The 23,026-nt window shown below is 35.3% G+C and overlaps 1 protein-coding gene across 2 annotated transcripts; it reads left to right on the forward strand.

Annotated features, from left to right (window-relative positions):
• Positions 1 to 1,124: 1,124 nt before the first annotated feature.
• Positions 1,125 to 22,129, forward strand: LOC129275811 (arf-GAP with coiled-coil, ANK repeat and PH domain-containing protein 2-like). 2 transcript variants are annotated; one of them, XM_064109050.1, is made up of 16 exons: positions 1,125 to 2,525; positions 3,698 to 3,795; positions 4,846 to 4,897; positions 5,715 to 5,815; positions 6,587 to 6,713; positions 7,625 to 7,757; positions 8,779 to 8,912; positions 9,677 to 9,771; positions 10,162 to 10,385; positions 11,154 to 11,225; positions 12,182 to 12,276; positions 13,038 to 13,154; positions 13,747 to 13,856; positions 15,039 to 15,099; positions 16,161 to 16,210; positions 18,035 to 22,129. In XM_064109050.1, exons 1-16 carry the CDS (start codon positions 2,460 to 2,462, stop codon positions 18,192 to 18,194), a joined length of 1,695 nt encoding a protein of 564 aa, XP_063965120.1. In that variant the 5' UTR covers positions 1,125 to 2,459; the 3' UTR covers positions 18,195 to 22,129. The 2 variants fall into 2 exon arrangements, with proteins under 2 accessions (XP_063965120.1, XP_063965121.1); XM_064109051.1 differs by having other exon boundaries at positions 11,157 to 11,225.
• Positions 22,130 to 23,026: the final 897 nt, after the last annotated feature.

The following is a 23,026-nucleotide window of genomic DNA, read 5'->3' on the forward strand; positions in this document are numbered from 1 at the left end:
ACCACTTAGGCCCAGACCACTTTGAGTGTTGAACAGAAGACTATGTACATTCTGTATCAGGGTTAAAGATTTGTACATGTACTGTATGTAGGACAAGGAACATTTATGACATCTGGGGCCCGTTGCAGAAAGAGTTGCAATCAATCGCAACTCTAAAAATCATGCTCAACTTGATTTTCAACCAATCAACAGGGCACATTTGTGACTTGCGATTGATATTTTGATTTGCGTTTAAACACAACTCTTCCTGCAACGAACCCCTGGTGGGTGTTTCATAAAGCTGTTCGTAAGATACAAATGACTTTACGCACGACTGGTGATCCTTTCTTGTGCTATAGCCCTATGTAATTGATTTATGACCTGAGAATATGTTCCAGTCGTGCGTAACTTTACGAACAGTTTTATGAAACACTCAATAGTCGTATGCCGAAAGCCCCACTTCAGTACAATGATTTATATAGTTTAAAAACATTGTAGATTGATCACCTTTAGGTTCTTATGATTTTAAGGAATCTATGATGGTAAATTGCCGATTCGTCTGTTTCTAACTCATCCAATCATCAAATGGTATACCTTCATTTTATAATCTGATACTATTTCGTCTAACAATCATTTGGTCCAATCATCATTTCATCTAATCACCAGTTTGTCTATGACCATTTTGTCTCATAACCAGTTTGTCTAATACCCATTTCGTTTTCATTAATTTCGCTCAATGAACATACATAGTCCAATTAGACCAAATGGTATATGTATATGGACTTAAAATGGCTATTGGACCAACTGGTTATTAGACGAAATGGTGAGTGGCCGAAATTGCAATAAGATAGTGAATAACCATGGATACCAGTAGAGTGAGTAGACCAAATGATAGTAGACGAGTTGGTATGGACGAATTGGCATTAGACCATTGAAAATAAGCCTTTACGATTACATGTATGCTTCACATGTGGTTTTAAATTTGAAAGTTGCAAGTGATGCATCAATCCTTAATAAAAATGTAATATGGAAAACTCCCTTAGATAATCAATAGATTATTGAATCATCCATATTTTGGGAATTGACTAATTTCAGATTAAAACTCTACTTAACACAGTTTATTTACACCAACTCCTTTTATTGTCATTCGGCAATTGCACTAAAGTCAGTTTTTGTTTCATAAGGATTAAGAAAGTTGTTGTGTGCTCACTTGATTTATTACCATACTTCTCATTATGGTTATATGTGAGATTGGCTTTCTGGAATTCCCACTTATCCTCTTTCAATTTTTTGTCTTTGATATCCTTGAATTCCTATGATATAGATTGCATTTTTAATAACAATTTCATGGTTAGAAACATGGTTTTGAAACCTGGTATAGCATTTGCACAATATTTGTAATATAAACAGGACTTTTTAAAAATATAAACATTATTTTTAAAAAGGTTTCGTAATGCATGTGTATGACTCAAAATGCTTTTCCTGTAGAAACCCCTCTCTTGAAATCCTATAAATTCAATGTATCCGAAGCCGGGGTGAAATGATGTCATGGTAAAAAATGAAAGCGTTTTTTGAAAGGAAAGTTGCATATAAAATGTACATGTAGTACATTTAAGACACATGGTAAGGAGAACTCTCTAAAGAAATGCTGCTCTTTTAAAGTTCTCTTTCAAAATATTTACTGGTATTCAAGACCCTGTTCCTCAGAACTATATTGCTATACAGGTGAAGTATATGATAAATTGATGATTGATGATGATGATGATGATGATCAGTGTTATAACTACTGTACAGTTGACGGAAGTGGTCGGGCACAACCGGCACAGAAGATTTCTGGCCGCCTCTCATCATGAAAAAACACTGCTTCTGTCCACCAGTAATTTCAAATGAAAAGTGTTTCAAAACCAACTCCTTACAAGGAGAATTGCTCTTGCATTCATTTCCATCTTAGTTTAATCTTGTTTTATTTACATAATGTACGTTAAATATTCTTACATTTGATATATATTTGTTTATCTTCAAAGATTTGCTTTATACATGTACAGTATGTCAGATTTTTATTACATTGATTTACCTTTACTTTTGGCTTTAAGACCGCTAACTCAGCCTGAAAAATCGTGGTAATGCTGTGAAATAGCGACCACTACTACAATGGGTCTAGCTAGAACATGTGATGATAATGATGATACTACATGTACATACATTCTAAATACTTTACAAATAAATTATTACCCCAGTCGTTGGATTCTGAGTTGCCCACTCACACAGCTGTATGGATGTTCTTCACTCTCTGGGGGAGAATTTCAACAAAGGCTTCCAAGCACAAATGCTAAACAGGGTGCATCAATTGGCTATGAATATGCTCTGCGAATGCAACAGTATGTACACATGAGAATTTCATTTTGCGATATTCTCTCACAACTCTTTGATATCTGTATTCATCCTAGTTCTGTAATTATGTGTCTTTTCAGCTTCAAGGAATGACCACCAAGGCAAGTACTGAGAAGAGAAAAATGGAAGATAGACATTCACTGGTCCAAGAAATGGTAAGATATATCAAAACAGATTTCTATAGATTTACTTGTAACATGTCATTCTCAGAGAAAATGCAGCCGTGTTGCATTTTGTAATGTCACACAGAAAAATTACTCGGGGGCTGGGGGCGATATAGCCCTTGAAATGCTTAAAAGAGCCTTGGAAATCCACTTTCATCGCAATGCTATTAAAAGCTTCTCCAATGTTGCAGATTTAGGAAGTAAGTTGTGAGAAGTACCCCCCCAAAAAAAAAAAAAATAATAATAATAATAATAATAATAAATGATAAAAATAAATAAAATAAAATAAAATAAAAATGAAAAAATAATAAGATTTACCTTTATCATAGGAGTGTGAGAGTTGAGTTTTTTTAGAGTTCGGCTTTTTAATGCTGACTTCAGTTTTTTTATTTCTTGATTTGCAGCTTCTTTAGGGTGAATTTCCTCTGTATTAAGCAGGGGTGGGAGAGTCCAGATTTTTAGCTGATTTCAGATTTTTTTGTTTTGATTTTCAGCTTAATTTCAGCTTATTTTGGGCTTTCCTCTACAAAAATTATGGGAGCTCTTTCTGTTTCAGACTTTTTCAACACCCTTCAGCTTTTTTCAGATCTTTTTGTTTGTGACCACTCACACCCCTGATTAAATTAAAGGATATTTTGCAATTTCAGATATTTTATAAATCTCTTTACTGTTGGTCATTCATAGCTCTGAAAATGTTGGCGGATTGAGGCCATTGGCATGTTATAAGAATTGATATTAAAAACTTTTGAGTAAAGTCTTGAAAAAGAAATAACGGGGAAGCCATTCTTACAATATCTTGTTTGTGATTTCACCTACAAAGCTGCCGTTAGCCAATCAGATAAAGGATTTCAGTTGCTACATGTATATAAACTTGAATAACAGCTGTCAGTGATATCATTTGTATTTTAGTCCAACAAAATTTTCTTAGATTACTGTGGAAAGGTTGGACGAGTTTGATTGATATTTACAAATTCATTTCCATTTCGTTCGTATTGTAATTTATATAAATCATTTTATTTTAAAAAAAATTTGTGTATAAGATATCCAGAATGAAATTTGTTTTTGATATATGGTTAACGTGCAATGTCATATTCATAATTCTTCCTCGTTTATAGATTCATATTTATGATTTCTTGATATTTATACCTTGATTGCTGATACAGGATACCTTGTGGAACATGACCTTTGACCAGAGCAAGACACCTATTATGGAAGGTTACCTGTACAAACGGGCAACGAATGCATTCAAAACATGGCACAGGTATGTTCACATCCAAATATGCTTTCTACACTCACACACCAACGAAACTGACCCTAGACCGATCGATGTTATGTCATTGGTATTATTATTGCAGCTTCTGTCAGTCTGGACTCGGGTTTTTGCTGTTCTGATTGTAGCATACCACTGGCATAGATTCAAGTAGGAAACTATAGGGTTGTTGAGGGGGTGGGTGGGGGATGGGGATCCATTGTGTTTTATACCCCCTATTAAACTGCAATAGCAGGAGGTCATTTATCTCCATCCATGAAATCTAAACTGGGCCCCGTAACACAAAGCTTAGCAATGATCGTAGAACATTTTTCTACAATTGATTCCATCGGCTACAATGTACAATCAATCATCAAAATCAAGTGTACGATTAATCGCTAACCTCTGTGTTACGGGACCCAGGTCTATAGTAGCCAGCAAAGGGTTTTGACAAGCAGTTTGTTCTTTTGCACTTGACTACATGTATGTGAACGTCTGGATTTTGGAGTGTCAATTATCGATCTCAATTTTCCTTTATTGTCTTGTGTTTTCTTTAAATACTACAGTATTTCAATTAAATTCATATAGATTGGGGAAAAGATATCTCTTACCCACCAAAATGAGTACTAACAATATTATTTATAGTGAACACCTGCCTTTAACAACTCATACTCAAAAGTTGCAGAAACAATTAGGCTTTAATTCTAGCCATTTGCAAAGTCCAGCTGAACTTTAAGTGAAGGGATTATGACTCCCTCCCCCTCTGTGTTTCAAGTCAACACAGTTTTATTTTGAGAGGGAGACAATAGAGGATTTTTTTAAAAGAAAAGTTTCACTTAATAATATGTTTAATCCTTTTTAGAAGATTCAGTAGTTCGTCAAATAAACTCTGAATATGCCTTCATGGACATGCATCTTATCGGTTTACTGAACATCATTCTTTAAAAAAGAAAATATCTGTTTATTAGTATTCGTCATATTTTAATTCTACTTTTTCATGTAAAGATACCTTTTATTTGATTCATATTAAGTTGATCCCTTTTTTTAATGTTTAATTTTCAGACGATGGTTTACGATAAAGGACAACCAACTGATATATCAGAAAAGATCTAAGGTAAGAATATCATAATTGAAAGGTGGGGGTAGGGGGAGGGATAGTCTGGTTTCAGGGAAGTGAAAAAGTGAAAAAGTCAGTTGACATTTGCATGTAATAATGTTTTAAAAGTACCTACATGTAATGATTAAATGTGATTAATGAACATTGATTTGAATCAATCTCAATTTGAAGTGATTGATCATTAATGAGTTACAATTAGTACGAAATATATGTTGAGTTGATATGCACAACTTTATTCTTAGATAAGGACTACGCTGGGGGCCGTTTCATAAAGCTGTTCGTAAGTTAGGAGTGACTATGAGAACGGCTGGTGATCCTTTCATGCGGTAAATGATATTCACCATTGAATGTTCTTTTGTGATTATTTAGCATGTAAGAAAGGTTCACCAGTCGTTCTTAAAGTCGCCCTTAACTTATGAACAGCATTATGAAACACCCCTCTGAACGGTTTGTATGCAGAAATACATTTTATAATTTGGTTACAATTTTAGTGGCAACCTAACTTTGTGAAATTTATAAAATCTAAGCTGAAAAACAATTGAACTGAAGATCACCAATACAGGTAATCACACGGACAGTTAACCTATCATTTTTTCTTGGGAAAATGTAGTACATTTGGCTGAAATGCCATATTTTTTTTTTCATATCTCAGCTCATTTAACAATTTCTACTAGAATTATTTGGCACATATTTCCTTTCATGCATACATACACTTAATGGTCATTTTATTCAATTTGTTGGGACTCATTTTTAGTTTGTCTGACAATCTGCACTCACTTTTATGTTTATCTTCATGAATATTTTATTTTGGCAGGGTCAAGTGAGCATAGCTTCCGATGATCTTAGACTGTGCAATGTAAAACCATTAGATGAGATAGATAGACGATTCTGCTTTGAAGTGGTTTCACCTGGCAAGTAAGTTACCATCTTTATTTTTATAATTTCAACAATTCTTAGAGCCATCATTTCCTTCTTTTAATGAAACATTTGTCCTTTTCAGGGTAACCACCGGAATAAGTACACAGTATGTAAAATATGTTTTATTGTAAACACCTCCCATACTCTGCACAACCAATATAAATGTATGACCTGAATTATTTCTTTTAAATATATAAAAGTGGAAACGTTGATAAGTTGAAATTCTTGGCTAATCGGAGCCCCTGTTGCAAGTATAAATGTAAACCACATTGCTATAGATATCACAGCAGTCTTTATGATCAGGACTCTGTTGCATAAAAGTTTCTGTTATGGTAACTTTGCCATCCAATGGTAACTACCATGGTAATGCTGATCAACAGCCAATCAGAATCAAGGATTCCATGCAAGTTAACATTGCATGGCAAAGTTGCCACAATGGTAACTTTTGTGCAACGGGGCCCGGGTATGAAATGCAACTTCTGTGGCTTTTACTCCATCTTAAATCCTAGCTCAAATTTTTGTATTCGTATATTTGGTGTACTCTGAACATCAAATGAGATATTTTTTTCTATTTGAATTTGACTTTATAATAAGTTCAAACAACTTGACCTTAAAGATATTACTTTCCAAAATTTACAAAACGGCAAATAAAAAAAAAAATTGATTGCACACGATACTAACGCACACAGTGAGCTGCAGGAGAAAGGGGATTATGTCGCTTTACTATGAATTATCAGGTAATTTTCTCCTTTGCTTGTCTTGCTTCAGAACCATAGTGCTTCAAGCCGATAATGACAACATCCGTCACGCCTGGATTCAGGCATTACAAGCCGGTATTAACTCGGCTTTCAACAGTCCTATCGCTAAGACTCCACCTGCTGCCTTGGAGAGAGAGGTGGGTATTGTGGAGCATTTCATGAAACATGTAATCAGTGATTTGCTCTGGCAAGTGTTATAAGCTACTGAAATGCCTGCATCTGATTGGCTGAGAGCAAATTTTTCAAACATAATTATTGACAAAATACTTAATGAACACTCCCAAGATTTTGCATGCAAATCTGTAGATTAGAATGAGATGAATAAATGGTAATAAATAAAAGAATAAATTTATAATATTGAAAACATAAAATAATTGATGGCATAAAAAAAAAACATGAATAAGAATCTGAGAGCCAGTGGAATTTGAACATGCTTGTCAGGCAGTAACTTTACCACCAAGTTACTAATGATTAATGGCTCAGTTCTGATAGACAATCTATGTATAGATGTTATTTATTTATTGTAATAAAATTCAATTAGCAGCTGAATGCTCAATTGCAATAGTTTCAATATTAGAGTACAAGCAAAAGACAGAAGAAAAAAATATATATATTTTACCGGAAAAAGGACAAGGAAATGGTACACAATAGAAGTAGGGATGTCAGAAAAAGGAAAAGGTGAAAAGAGAAAATGGAAATTTAAAAAAAAAGTAATGATAACCTCATAGCATTTTAGCATTTTAGGTGGCTAATATTGATTGGGGAATACAAATATCTAATTCCGATTCAACCTGACCTGTTCGACTTGTTGGTACATGTATGTATCTGCGTTGCATGATGTTTTGTGCTGTTTCTTGGACTTTACATCTATGTGGCCTGTAATTGTTTGTTTTCTCTGAAACTCTGTTAAAACATTTTCCTGAATTTGATGGGTTTCCTTTATCACCCAAAACTTCAGACTCTCAGTTAAAGCAAGCTGGATGAAGTGTTGGTCGCTTCAATATTTTTTTCATTTGATTGTCTTCTTGTTTGTTGTATTATCTCGTAGGTCAGTGCATTTGATAATGCTTCACCTTCTCCCGTCAGTACCCAACTCTCCAATGAGTCTAAGAAAGAAGGGATTCGAGCTGAGATCATGGCTATGCCAGGAAATGACAAATGCTGCGACTGTAAAGCTGACAGTAAGATAGTTTATTCATTTATTTATTTTATTTCTGGCAAAAGGTATCTAAATACATTGAAAACTGAAAGACCCATTGACTGGTAGCCAGGGAGAGCCCAAAGGACACTGGTTCCTATTAACCCTAAAAGGACTGGGCTATTTGAGATGTATTGAGGACTGGGGGGTTAAGGGTACATTTTATCCCGGGGCGGATCCTGGATTTACATGTACCAAGGGGGGGGGGGCACATTTTCCCGAGGAAAAATTTGACAAGGTTTTAACTAAACATTAAGGGTAGTGGTCACGAAAAAATATTTGACAGGCAAAAAAAAAGGTCTTCACTTTCAAAAGGAGGGGGGGGGCACACTTCTGTTTTAATGGCATTTTTACATAAAAAATTGTAATTGTGCCTCTCAAAATGGGAGTGGGGCTTGGGCCGGCTTTGCCCCCTCCCCCCTCTGATCCGCCGGTGATTTTATGTTACTTTGTTATTTGATATCCGATTTTGATGAAATTTTCGGCATTTTGCTCAGTGAATTCTACTCTATTTATTAAGCTATACATACTTTCAGCCCGGACCATCCCTTTAAGATCACTGGTCAATGTACTTTGAAATAGTCTGTAAACAGTCTGACATATAATCAAATAATTGACAAATTGCACCAAACAAAATGACTTGAGTCATTGGAGTAAGTCATATGCAGGTGATATGTGATCTCAAAGGATTTGGGTGGATGAGGTCCAGGACCACATTGGTCCTCGGGTATGTATGTGAAAATGTCTTGTGCTAAAAGACACAGGGCTTAGATTAATCCAAGGCCATTAAAGGCCAGGTAATGGATGCCCTGTTGACTGGCCTTAATGCCCCCATTGGCCTTTGAAATGTGTTGTGCCCCCCCCCCCCCCCCCCCCATTTGTGCTGTATGGAAAAGTAGCCTTGCTTTAAAAAAATATAAAAGCATTTAAGGCATGTCTACAGATATTTGGATCATGGGTCAAACTTCAAAGTGTGCAATGATCTCTTTTTTTTCCCTGTACAGATCCTAAATGGGCAAGCATCAATCTTGGTATCACTCTGTGTATAGAGTGTTCTGGTGTCCACAGAAGTCTAGGTGTCCACATATCAAAGGTCAGGTCATTGCTACTTGACCAATGGGAACCGGAAACATATCAGGTAAGAACTGCCTTTAAATCTTGATAACATTTTTTTTTTTCAATGGTAACCAGAAAATTGCATCTGATGAATTAAAAATGGCTGTAAAGTATGTACATCTGAATCCCAATATGCAGACTGTTCTTGAAATGGTTCATCTTGGCCAGGCAAGGATCCAGTCAGATTAAGGTATTGTGTCGAGTCTGGCTGGATCCGCGCCTGATCTGGGCATTGTACCTCATATGAAAGAGGTGTAATGTTTCCAAATTGCCGTAGCTTGAGTGGTTTCTGGAGTGAAATAAAAATTAAGAAAATGTGAGTCATAGGTCGATTATGTTATGGAATTGCCTCCTCAGCCAAGAACAATTTTAATTGTTTTAAAATACACTGTAGCGTGGGATAAAGCGTTACTTGCAATCAAAACCTTTCATGAAGAAATACCCACCATACTGTACCTATATGTATACAAATTATGACTACTATGCTGTGTGTTTTTGGTTTACAACTTCATCTGTAATGGGTTGCCAATGTAAATTTTGATCGGTGAATTGAAATATTTTCTTGTCTGGTCTATGGAACACGATAGTAAACATATGTAGCACTATTTCAGTGGCTTGTAACAGTGCCTTGTAACTTGCATGAACAAAATATGATTTAATTAAATAGCCACTGTACCCACCGTGGTTATGAAACAGACATGTACATTTTTCTTGTGGCTATATCTTCTGCTGAAATATGTTGCCAATTTAAACACTGGTCAGTGATTTATCTTTATTTTCATCCAGGTCATGTTGAAGCTTGGTAACACGATAATAAACAGGATTTATGAAGCTGATTTGAGTGATCTATCTTTGGTCCACCCTTCACCGGGATGTAACAGGTTAGTTTGTTCCCCCTATTTTTGCTTCTCCTTTCAGATCTCATTATTAGAAGAATATGACATTTATTAGCTTCAAGAAAAATACCAGTTGTGGTAATGATCTCAAAATGTGTTCAAACAGAATCCAATAAAATGACCACCCAAATGTTTGTATTTATAGATAAAAAAAATATGTAGCAATTGGCTCTGGAAAAAATGTGCAATTGCTGAGAAATTAGCAAAATAAGCACGCAATTCCATAATTTGTATTTCAATAGGTATTTTTTATTATTTGTTCCCCTATTTTTGCTTCTCCTTTCAGTTCAAAATAAAATAATGATGATTATTACATGTATGTCCCACAATAGTTTTATGAAACTACCTCCCCTCTAATATGTTTTCTGGTAATAGCAATGTTCGTGAGAGCTGGATCAAAGCAAAGTATGTCCAGCACCAGTTTCTTGCCAAGAGGTTAACGAAGCCCATCGTGAAGAGGAGAAGAAAAAGAAGAGGAAAGAGACAAAGTCAGAGTCATCTGGCATCAGCAGATAAGATGTCACTTGGAAGTAGGAGCAGTGATGGTGCGACGGGGGATGATGAAGAGAGTGGTGATGTTAGGAATGGAATCGGAAAAGGTATATAAAAAGATGAATGGACGGATGGATGGATATATAGATGGATGGATGGACGGACGGATGGATGAATGGACGGATGGATGGATGGACGAACGGACTGATGGATGGACGGATGGATGGATATATAGATGGATGGACGGATGGATGGATGAAAGGATAAATGGATGGATGTATGAATGGACAGATGAATGGACGGATGGATGGAAGGATGGATGGATATATGGATGGATGGATATATGGATGGATGGATGGATGGATGAAAGGATAAATGGATGGATGGATGAATGGACTGATGAATGGACGGATGGAGGGAGGGAGGGATGGATGGATGGAAGGGTGGGTGGGTGGATGGATGGGTGGATGGATGGGTGCATAAATTGATGGATGAATTGGTGGATAAATGGATGAATGAACAGATGGATGGGTGGAGAGATAAATGAAGGGATGGATGGATGTCATTTGGAACTCAGGGCAGTGATGGAATGGGCACCCAGTTAGATGTATATATAGATAAATGAAAGATAGCTAAAAAACTAAGCATCTACATTTGTAACAAGAACCAAAGTACAGAATACACATAACAGCCATTTTATGTGCACAGAAATTATATAACCACCCCCATTCCCCCCCCCCCCCCTCCAAAAAAATACAGAATTTTCTTCTTATTCCTCTTTTTAATACCCAACCAATACTGACACCACAAGCCAGTTGCTCTTAATACAATATAATCCTACATATTTATAAGCTGTATTATTTTGTTCTCGCCAGCAGGTGTGTCAAATGACAGTGGTCTTGGAGGAAGCATAGACAAGATACCACCAGATTTAAACCATGATGAAGGTAAGAAGGAGGGAAGATATTACCCATTGTTAAAAGTCTGCTCTCTTTACACTGATATGTTTTAGGACACCCCCCCCCCCCTGTTAATTCAAATGATTGAGAATCTGGTTTAGCAACCAGACAAGTTCTTATGTGTTATGCATTGTACAAAATAGGTGTTGTGGCTTAGTGACGGATAAGTCTCCGGACTTTGAACCACAAGGTCTGGGATTCAAATCCCACTGCAGCACTTCATCCTTTGGCAAGGCGTTTATCTACATTTGCCACTCTTCACCCAGATGTAGTAAATTGGTCCCTGGTAGGAAGGAATTCCTTGAATGCTCAAGCGTCAGATTAGAATTGCCATGCTAAAGCCTTGGTGATAGTACGCAGCGCTTAGAGACATTTGTATTATGTGCTATATTATTATTATTATAAATATACAAACAGCAGCTGTAACAATGAAACAGCCCCAGTTCACAAGCTTATAGCTAAGAATTTCTGAAATGGTCTAATGGCCCTTATCTTGCTCCTCCCATCATGTCTTTTCCTATTATCACCAACAAAATATTATTCACTATTATAATTGCCTCTTATCATTTTCTTGACATTTTCGAACAAATTTTTCAAATGTCTCTTTTCTGAGCACCCGTCTATATCATCAGAATACATTTATAAAAGGAACATTGTTGTCTGTTTTCATGGGGAAATAGACGTTACATAATGCCACTGGAAAGTGCCTTATGTAAAAGTAATTATCTCGCTTTCCCTGGCCTGACAGTTGCTGAGGCTAAGCAGGCTAAGCAATTTCTTGCTGGTACACCAGACTTTGCTTACCCCTATAAGATGTCTGGGGTCAGCAAAATGCACTCCTCGTGAAAGCTGTGGCCAATCTGACCGTAAGATTAATCATTTCGTACTTTGCATGGAAAAGCAGTATATCTTATCTATCCATCTGTCTTTCTGTGCGTGTGTAGGACTTGTAACAAGTGACAGCTCAGAGGGAGAATTAGAGGTACCTACTTCACCCTTAGAAGGGGATCCTATCACCGCACAAGAACTGCTCTATCTGGTAAGGAAAAGCCCCCCTTTCAAAAATTGAGTTAGCCGGTAGTAGTTGAACAAAATATCCAATCCACTGGACATTTGATAGAGCACCTTTTCTTTTCGTTTACAAAGCGCTCACACACATTACTCCATGTTTCAGCCACTAAAACAATAATTCAAGACCTCAGAATGGTCAGCTTAGTCCATTGCAATCGATTGTCCTCTTACATGAAATTTAATGACTTTCTTAAACCGGTCAACAGAGGAGGCCATCTTCTCTGCAGCAGGTAGATGATTCCAAAATTTGTGTTGCTGGTGCTGCCGTACATTGTAATTCCTTCAATGCTTTGAGGATTGTCAATGATATCCTTGCTGAACTTCGTGTGGTGGTTCTCGATGTGAGGAATATTACCTATAGGGTAATGCCATAAAATATGCATGTCAGACCCCCAATATGTGGGACCTGAAATGATTTGTTTTTGTTTTCAGTTCAAATGGAAAGTTGGAAACGTCCCTCAAATAGGATGTTAAATGTAGAGGAGAATCACCACCTTTGCATGTTAAGAATCCCCACTGTACTATTTGTATAAGAGTAGAGGGAAACCCTGGTGTAGTAGTCCACCTGCTTCCCCCAATCAGTTATATCGGGAGAAGAGACCTGTGGGCCATAGTGATTCAACTATCTTTTTGTCTCCCAGGCACAGGTGACGCCAAACACATAATAATAGTTCATTGAGATACCCACATTATTATTTTCCTATTTCCTCCAATCTTTCAATGCAACAGGGAGCCTGTAATAACAGCGAACAGGTGATGATGAGTGCAATGGCACACTCGGCAGATATTAACAAGCCTGATCCTAATGATGATATGAGAACGGCATTACATAAAGCTGTATCATTGGTAAGTAGCTGATCATTCGCTTATCAATGTTTGTTCATGCAGCCTCAATCAATCAATTCAGCCTTCCATCCATTTATTCATTTATCTGTCAATTATTCATTCACTCATACATACATCCTTTCATTCATTCATCTATCAATTCATTCATTCATCTATCAATTTATTTATTCATTCATACATGTACATTTTTCATTCATTCATTTATTCATTCACTCATTCATTTATTCATACATTTCCCATTCATCCGTTCATACATTTTTTGTTCATTCATTCACTTACATGTATTCATTTATCCATTCATTCATCTATCACATCATCCTTCCATTCATTCGTTTATTCATTCATTTATTCAATCATCCATCAATCCATCCATTTTTCCATGCATTTATGAATTCATTTATAAATTCTTTTCTTTATTCATCTACATATTGACAAATTTATCTAATTTTTTAGTCTGCCAGTCAGAAGTAAATGCTAAATCTTGTACTTCAAAAACACATTTGAACTTCCTTAATATTTGATTAAATTGAATTGCCAAACCTGCCTAAATTCTTTTATTTATTTATTATTTTATTTTTTTGCTTCATTCCAGGGAACTTTAACCTCAGTGGAATCCCTTCTACTGAACGGTGCAAAAGTGAACATACCTGATGCAAATGGAAGGACAATACTCCACTTAGCTACCTTGCTGGGAAATACAGGGTAAGATAGAAAAGAGAGATGAGCAGAGAGTCAGAGATGGGGGGGGGGAGATATAGATAGATAGATAGATAATGATTGATGACAAAAATTACGATGATGATGAGGATGATGATAAAAATGATTGATGACAAATAAGATGATGATGATGATAACGGTGATTATGATATTATGTATACACAGATGGACAGACAGAAAATATATCAATATATTTATTGATAGATAAACAGATAGAATAACATATTAAACAGATTTAATAGAAAGATAGATATTAGATAGACAGACAAATAAACAGACATAATTATTCAAACAGATCAATAGACATTAGATTAAAAGATAAAAAGATAGACATACAGATAGACATACATATTTAAACAGATAGATGGATAGTCAGATAGATAGATAGATGGATTGGAGGATATATAAAATATAGGTGGATAGATTGATAAAAGATAGATAGATAGAGAAACATACATAATAAATTGAAAACTATAGTTATTTATTAGATTGAAAGATAAATGGATAGATATACAGATAGACAGACATATTCAAACAGATAGATATACAATAGATAGATAGAACATAGATAGAAATTAGATAGATATAGAGACAGACAGACATACAGATAGATAGATAGAAAGAAAGAAAGATACATGTAGATAGATAGGTAGGTAGATAGATAAGATTAGGTAGAATCGATAGATAGACAGATAGATGAAACAGAGGGATAGAGACAGAGATGAGGATGAGGGAAGCAAGTGGCAAGTGCGCCAGTTGCTTCTTTGGCAGCACTCAAGCCGATGCTAAGACACCAGTTAAAAATACAATGCATTCCAAAAAAGTAAAGTTGGAAGGGGGCTTCATTTCAGTGCTTAACCTAGTGGCCGTTTCTGCTTGACATGCTTCTGTAGAGGATTTCAGTATGCTTTTGTCAAGACCTTCTGCAAAGTCACAGTGAAAGCTTTCTGATTGTCAATTCTTTAATATTGGAACTTTTCTAATCTCTTAATTCACTTCAAGTAATGTCAAAAGTTTGATACACAATCGATATCAATCCGAAGCTTGTAGTTCTTTGCAATTCTGTAGTGCTTTGTGTTGCTTAGAAAAAACACTACGTAATTTAGATAATTTTTAGATTCCAAAGCTCTTCCAAATAACAATGATTCTAATCATTTTTTCTTTCAGGCTGGTATGTTTGTGTTTAAAGAGAGGTGCAAATCAGAATGCAAAAGACAGTGATGGACAGGTATGTTTCAATTTTTTTTCCTTATTTATTTTTATTTTTGGTTAATTTTTACAAATATTTAAGGGTTAAGTTTCATAAGGATATAGAAGTTACGTAATTATGACTGTATAACAAACACGTTAAGGGTGCCATAAATCATTTCATCAAAGTGTATTTGTGTCCCAGTGTCATGAACAATTTTAGCAAACACTAGGATTTGCCCCCCCCCCCAAAAAAAAAAAAATCATGTTAATAGCCACAATACTATCTGCATAATGCTTAACAGGGGCGGCGGAACCGGGGGGGCTGGGGGGGCTTCAGCCCCCCCACTTTTTTCCAAAACCGTGTACAAAAAACGTAAAATTTACCATATGATTGTGATTTTTAGCATGGTCAGCCCCCCCACTTTTGGCTCAGCCCCCCCACTTTGAAAACCGTTCTGCGGCCCCTGCCTAATGCTTTTTAATATGCAATAAATGATAAGCCAGAAGCCTACTTGTCTTGATATATACAAATAATTATAAAGTTGTGCATTACTTAAAGCATCTCTATTTTTTGTTTCTTTCATTGTTTTTATTTTTTTTATTTTTTATTATTGTACAATTTCGATGTAATTTTCATTGAATTGTGGAAAATGGTTGAAAATCAATTAATTGAATTGACAATTTAAAATAAATCCTTGTGTTTTGACTTTGCATTATCTGTTTTCTATTCTTCACTCCTCCATTAAAAACTGCTTCCTGCTTTTTGAGTGTCAATTGCAGATCTATACAAAGTGTGAGCATCTCCCCATGTGCAGAAATAGAAAATAGATTACGTGAATGGTTATTGTGGTACACAAACAAAAACTGTAAAATGGGTGTTATTTGAATTACTTCAGCCCATTGTGTTGGTAGGAAGAGTCATCTGAACACCAAAATACAAAAAAGACCGTTATAGCCAAAAGTGGGTGATGGATGATATTGGAATCATCCAAGGATCTTGTCTTCTCATAGATTTGTGCGCTTTATAATATCCAATGTTACAATATAATGATGAAGTTGATTTTGTATTTTACAGACCTATTCTCTCTTTTTTTTCAGAACCCTCTTCAGATTGCCATCACAACAACCAATGCAGATATTGTCACATTGTGAGTATGGTATCCATCCAGTGTATTTTATCCTTTTTTTTCACTTTGCAGAAGGGATTGGATTTTTGTCTCACCTGCATAGCAGAGTGAGACAATAGGCGCCGCTTTTCCGACGGCGGCGGCGTCAACACCAAATCTTAACCTGAGGTTAAGTTTTTGAAATGTCATCATAACTTAGAAAATATATGGACCTAGTTCATGAAACTTATACATAAGGTTAATCAAGTATCACTGAACATCCTGCATGAGTTTCACGTCACATGACCAAGGTCAAAGGTCATTTAGGGTCAATGAACTTTGGCCGAATTGGGGGTATCTTTTGAATTACCATCATAACTTTGAAAGTTTATGGATCTGATTCATGAAAATTGGACATAATAGTAATCAAGTATTACTGAACATCCTGTGCAAGTTTCAGGTCACATGATCAAGGTCAAAGGTCATTTAGGGTCAATGAACTTTGGCCAAATTGGGGTATTTGTTGAATTACAGCCATAAAATTGAAAGTGTGTTGGTCTAGTTCATAAAACTTAGACAAAAGAGTAATCAAGTATCACTGAACATCCTGCATGAGTTTCACGTCACATGACCAAGGTCAAAGGTCATTTAGGGTCAATGAACTTTGGCCGAATTGGGGGTATCTGTTGAATTACCATCATAACTTTGAAAGTTTATGGATCTGATTCATGAAACTTGGACATAATAGTAATCAAGTATTACTGAACATCCTGTGAGAGTTTCAGGTCACATGATCAAGGTCAAAGGTCATGTAAGGTCAAAGAACTTTGGCCACGTTGGGGGTATTTGTTGAATTGCCATCATATATCTATAAGTGTATTGGTCTAGTTCATAACATGTGGAAATAAGAGTAACCAAGTATCACTGAACATCTTGTGCAAGTTATAGTAGTTTTCAAAATCAGCACTGCTGCTATATTGAATCGTGTGATGCAGGTGAGACAGCCAGAGGCATTCCACTTGTTGATAGATTAGAATTCCTTTGTTTATTTGTTCATATTGATTTTAATGCGCATTTCAGGAAAGTATCTGACAATGTCTGACTCCCAATATATGTAAACTTCCTGATTTTATGTACCTCGATTTTCTAGTTCACATGAAAAGTTGGAATGGTCTCAAATTAGCATGGCATGCACAGAGGTGGATCCAGGATTTTGAAATAGAGGGGGCGCACGCAAATAGTAAATTTTGAAGGGGGGGGCGTATGACTATGACTGTAGCCAATCAGATGGAATTATTTCGGTAGCTTTTACCCTATTTGAACAGGGCTATTTCAGATTTACACGGGAGGGGATTAAACTGTTATAGCGAATTTGTTTTTGTAACAACTTTTATGAAATGGGCCTCTGGTGACATCCCCATCAAGGTGGGTCCATGACAATTGCTCCACTTCAAATTCCACACGCAAATGGAATGACCAACTTCAACCCTTGATTTAACACTATAACCTATCCTAAGCCTAACATAAAACCCTATTGCAACCCTACACCTAACCCAAATCTTAGACAAAATAAAGCCCGGAGTGATTGTTGCTGAGCAAATGTGTCACCCAAGGAACAATCTGATATACCTATGCCAAAAGTGGTTTTTATTCTGATTATAAGGATCCCATACTTGATAATAGATCTGACACAAATTTAGAAATTGGCAGGATTTTATCCTGCCATCCATTCCTTTTTAGGTAACACCTCTACCATCATATTATAATCAGCTCTTTCATTATACATTCATGATAAACTGGATAAAAATCCATTCATGAAATCATACTGAGACTTTACACAATTTTTAATTTTTGTTCATCTGCCAGGCTCCGTTTATCTAAACTGAATGAGGAGATGAAGGACGCTGAGCTCGGAAATCCCAACGATGAAACGTTCCAAGATGTCTTCCAAGATTTCACAAACCTTGCCCAATACGACCCTCAGAAACTCAATCGGAACAGATCAAGTGATGATATGGTACAGTGACAACCTAAGATCAAAGACTGAATTCTTGAGAAGCGAAGTGTTCAATATTTTCTTTGAAGTGGATCTTCATGCCTTCCATATTATTTGATTATCTGGAGGCAGAGTAGCTCAATAATGAGTCGAGAATTTTTTTTTTTCCGAATCGGGGAAATTCACCCGTTTTGTAACTTTTGTGCTTCGCAGTACAAGCTTCAGCGGACCACCATCGTAGCTAGCTTGCAATCAAAGATTGCTTTGTGATTCTGCTGAAATTCATCATGCCAATAAGATTACACTTTTAAATACATCTTGGAACTCATCCTGCCTTGACGAGGATTTGAACCCAGGTACCTCTCTTGCATGACCGCTGCTCTACCAACAGAAGCTACCTGTGCTATTGTCAAGACAATTTAGCATTCTCACATTAGCCGGTCTCTTGTTATGCCATGAAAAGTTCAGCCATTGTTGCATCATTCAAAAGTTAAAAGTAGTTTAAATGCAAATGTTCATGTAAAACCCAAATTAATCAATTTACTAGTGGGTCATTTCGTTTATATCAAATAAATCGTTTGATGTAATCAAATTATTCAGACAGGTAGAATTTCACTTCATCACCTTAATACAAATCATTTACAGAAAATATTTATTTTTAAAAAATAAGCATACTTTTTTTTTTTTTCGTAATGTATTCTTTAAAGTAATGCACTCATTCTTTGAATGAAATGAGCAATAAAATGTAGAGAAATGTAGTTGTAAATAAATTGAATCCAATAAATGAATTTGTACATGCAGGTATAGAATTACTTAGTACCGGTAATTGTCAACATGGTAAATAATTAGCCACCATGTATACTGATGAAGGTGATTAGACATCTTAAGCAATCTAGGTGTAGCTTTCTTTTTTAATATGAAACCAAGAAGAGATATATGTTTATATAAACCTTCTGCATATGACATCATAATCTCATAGCGCCCTCCCTCAGAGGATATAGGAATGTGTATAAACGAAGTTGTCAGAATGCACCAGCTGCAGATCACCAACACATGCAAGGCAATGGATTCAGCCTCTTAAGATAGCGGTACGATGATGTCAATGCATATAGGTCTATTTAGTGCCATGGAAGTGTTGGTACATCCTATCGCTTGAAAGCTAAAGGTGTTTTTATATTGCCTGATATTGCACCATTAAATTTGGTTTAGTGTGTGTGGGGACGAATGTAATCACTGAATATAAAGAAAATCAATTTTTGTTAAATTATCATCTCTACAAAGTATGGTATATGGTTATGAAAAAAGAGAGTAAGAGAGAGAGAGAGAATGGGTGTGTGAGAGAGACTGTTTAATTTCTGTCCAAAATAATGATAATATATTCTATGCGCTTTGGTCCTGTTTCATTAAGACTTCTTACAGCAACAAATTTACCATCAGCCAATCAGATTGAAGAATTTTAGTAGCTTTTAACTGTTATTGTAAATTTATTGTAGCAAGTTTCATGAAACGGGTCCCTGAAATGACAAGGTGCACAAATTATGCATGGACCACCCTGTACAAGTTCATCAAGCAGCTTTTCTTGGGTGATTTATGAGCAAATTGTGTTTTGAGCCACAATTACATGAAGTGTTGACCAATTGTGGAGCAGCAAGGTTTATGATATGTAAAATATTACTATTTAAAGCATGGACTTGCATTTTGATACTCAAGAAGTTTTATTATAATTTGTCATTTCTTCGTGATGAAAAGTACTATGATTAATGTATGTCATACGCACTCACACTCAGTGACTAATGTGTGCATTATGTAAATATATATATCCTATCATATATTATTACATGTATACAAATATCTTGCCTTGATTCTTTTTTCATTGTAAGTTAAATGAAAATTATGCTTTAATTTTGCTTTTTCATATCCTTCTTTGAAAATCATATTTAAGTGAAATATATTTTGAGATCTTTTTGATATTTGCTATAAGGTGATCAGTAATTTAGATTTGATTTAGTATTGCAAGATGCATCATAACAAAATGACTTGGAAAATGTTGCTTGCATCTTTATTTGAATGTGACAATAATGTGCTGTATTGTATTTAAAGTGGAATATACATGTATGCTTTGTGTTCTTCTATCAGTAGAGATGTATGTTTTGTAAATGTGTGATTATTTTTAAATACTAGAGATGAAATTGTGCAGTAAATTATAAATGAAACCTCAAATATTTATGCCAAGAGATGTACCAATAGAACATACTGTATATTCAGTGAATTGGCTTGATCAACTCAAAGGGGCAGGGCCAGGATTTTTTTTTTTTTGGGGGGGGGGTGTTCATGATATTTGATTTCTCAGGTTGCAATATCATAAGGGGGAGAAGAATGTAGAAAAAGAAGAAGAAAATTAAAGAAAGTATCAAAATTAGAGTTCTTTGCCATGTTGCATTATAGTTATTTGATTGGAAAAAAAAACAGAACTAACATCATTTTTAGGTGTAATCTTGCACCCCCCCCCCCTTTACCCAATCAAAATGTCCTGCAACTCATGTGTACTAATATGTGTTCTCTCCATCATTTCTTCAATCTTGTGTTATTCATACAAACTGTAGAGGGTGACAGGTGCTCTTACATTGCCTTCTAATTTAAAGGATGGCGGGGGGGGGGTCATCGCATCGAGTTGGTTTTAATAAAATAAGTAAAATGAAACAACAAAATGATGACGGTTTATGAAAATTCACCAAAGAATTAAAGCATCGTGAATCTTTTATAGCTTGATTTTGTGAGCTTACTCACCTGCTAGCAGTTATCCTATTTGTTATCTTATAATTTCCATTTCTTATAGGAATATAAGTTCATGATGTTGATAACGGGAAATATTTTTTTTCTTAGAATTATTGCAGAAAATTGCATTTGACAGAATTTTTATCGTAGAGCAATGGTGGACCTGGTTTAAAAAAATTGACTGAATGGAAATTAAAAAATGAATTTAAAAAATCACAGTTTGGGGTTTTTAGTACTCTATTGTCATTTATAATATCAATCTCTCTTCAACCATATGATACCCCAATACAAATGTCTGTCTTGCACTTTCAAATAATATATATATTTGCTGTTTGAATTAAGAGAATAATTATATTTATGCGATAAATATAGTGGTGTGAGGTTTTAATTGCATCTTTCAGTTACTTTTGAAATGACAATGTGATGTGACAATGCATTAGTAACAATTCTGATTCTAATCTGAGTAATTGAATTCAAAGAACATGTATTTAAATTGAATGTTATGAGCCTCATTTGCAGAGCCATGCAGAATTTGTATTGTTTTTTCCCTTATTCATTAACCAAATTGAATGTTGGCCCATGGCTGTTGATATTTTTGAACTCCAACAAGGATAACTCACCCCCTCCCTTCAGAACAAGTCTTTCCATGGACTTTTCAGTTGTTGTTAATTGTCTGGAGATCAATCAGATGATATGTATATTTTTTACAGATAATTGTGAGTTTTTCAATGTCATAATATGTGTGTCACAGTCCAAATACTCAATGTTAAACAGTGTACATTACTATTTTACTATTCATTGTCGAATTTTGATCATGACACTTGCCAAATAAAAACACTTTGTAAGGTTGTTTTCAAAATATAAATCATGAAAGTTGAACCAAGATATATCAGTTCCAGCTCACCTTTGGCATAGCACCCCCCCCCCCCTTTTACTTGAAATTTTACTTTGTGTTTGAATGAAGGAACATATAGGCCTACTATTTGTTTACTTTGTACCATGAAACTGATTTAAATGTTATACAAGAATGCTAGTAAAAATATTCATGACTAGTTACTTAGGGCAATATAAAGATGTAAATATTTGTTACAATTTGACTTTTTGAAAACAGCCCTTTAAAAGCAGCTTTGTAACTTTGCTGGTTGGGTGCCAATTGAAATAATATGGCAATAAAAAACATGACAGTATAATTATTGTTCTCAGATGTCACCTTTTTTCTTTGTTTTTTTCTTTAAAGAATTAACCTCTTTTCCTTCCTCTTTTGTGTTGTTGCAATGCCAATTATCTGTCAGGTGTTGTGCTCCAAATTACAAAGGTCGACTTTTCTGTTAAAACCGTTGGATTTAAAAATTTTAGAGGCCAGCATTTCTACTGAATTTTAAATGTTAGCTTTTCTGTTTAAATTGTTGAATTTATGAAAATTTAGAGGCCAGCATTTTTTACCTAAGGGCCAAAATAGTAATGATTTGTAGATTTGCTCCGATATTAATGAGCAGATTCAGTATTCACCAAAAGGAGGGCCCACTTATAAAATGGGTCCTCAAAAAGTTGATGCACATGCCCCTTTGCCCTGAATCCCTCAGAGATAAATAGAAAGAGAGAGGGGGGGGGTAGAAAGGGTCGTTGAATCCCCACTAACAATATGGTTTATTTTTAATGTTCCTATTGAGGTCCTGGAAATTGAGATTTTACCATTACAACCCCTAAAGAAAATTGTAATAATGAAAATAAGCTTGATGATAATGATATCTGATGATGATGGTGGTGATGATGAGCATGAGGATGATGATAATGTTGATATTGACAAAAGGTAATAATGTCTAAAGTATTAACATCATTATCGACAACTATAAAACATTTTTAAGTAACTATATAAAACATTGCTAAAGTACCCATTTCCTGATTGCTTTAGCATTTGATTCATGTTATAAATGGTTAGATAATTATGTCATTTATTCTTCAAAGGATAAAATAGTACGATGCATGCATAAATAATTCCCTGTGTCACATTCACGACTCTGGTATTTATATCGAATGAATGAGTAATAGAGACAGCTATCATCATTCTGCCTGCAGCTGTTCAGGTG

Source organism: Lytechinus pictus, chromosome 14 (assembly GCF_037042905.1).
Source record: "Lytechinus pictus isolate F3 Inbred chromosome 14, Lp3.0, whole genome shotgun sequence".
NCBI lineage: Eukaryota > Metazoa > Echinodermata > Echinoidea > Temnopleuroida > Toxopneustidae > Lytechinus > Lytechinus pictus.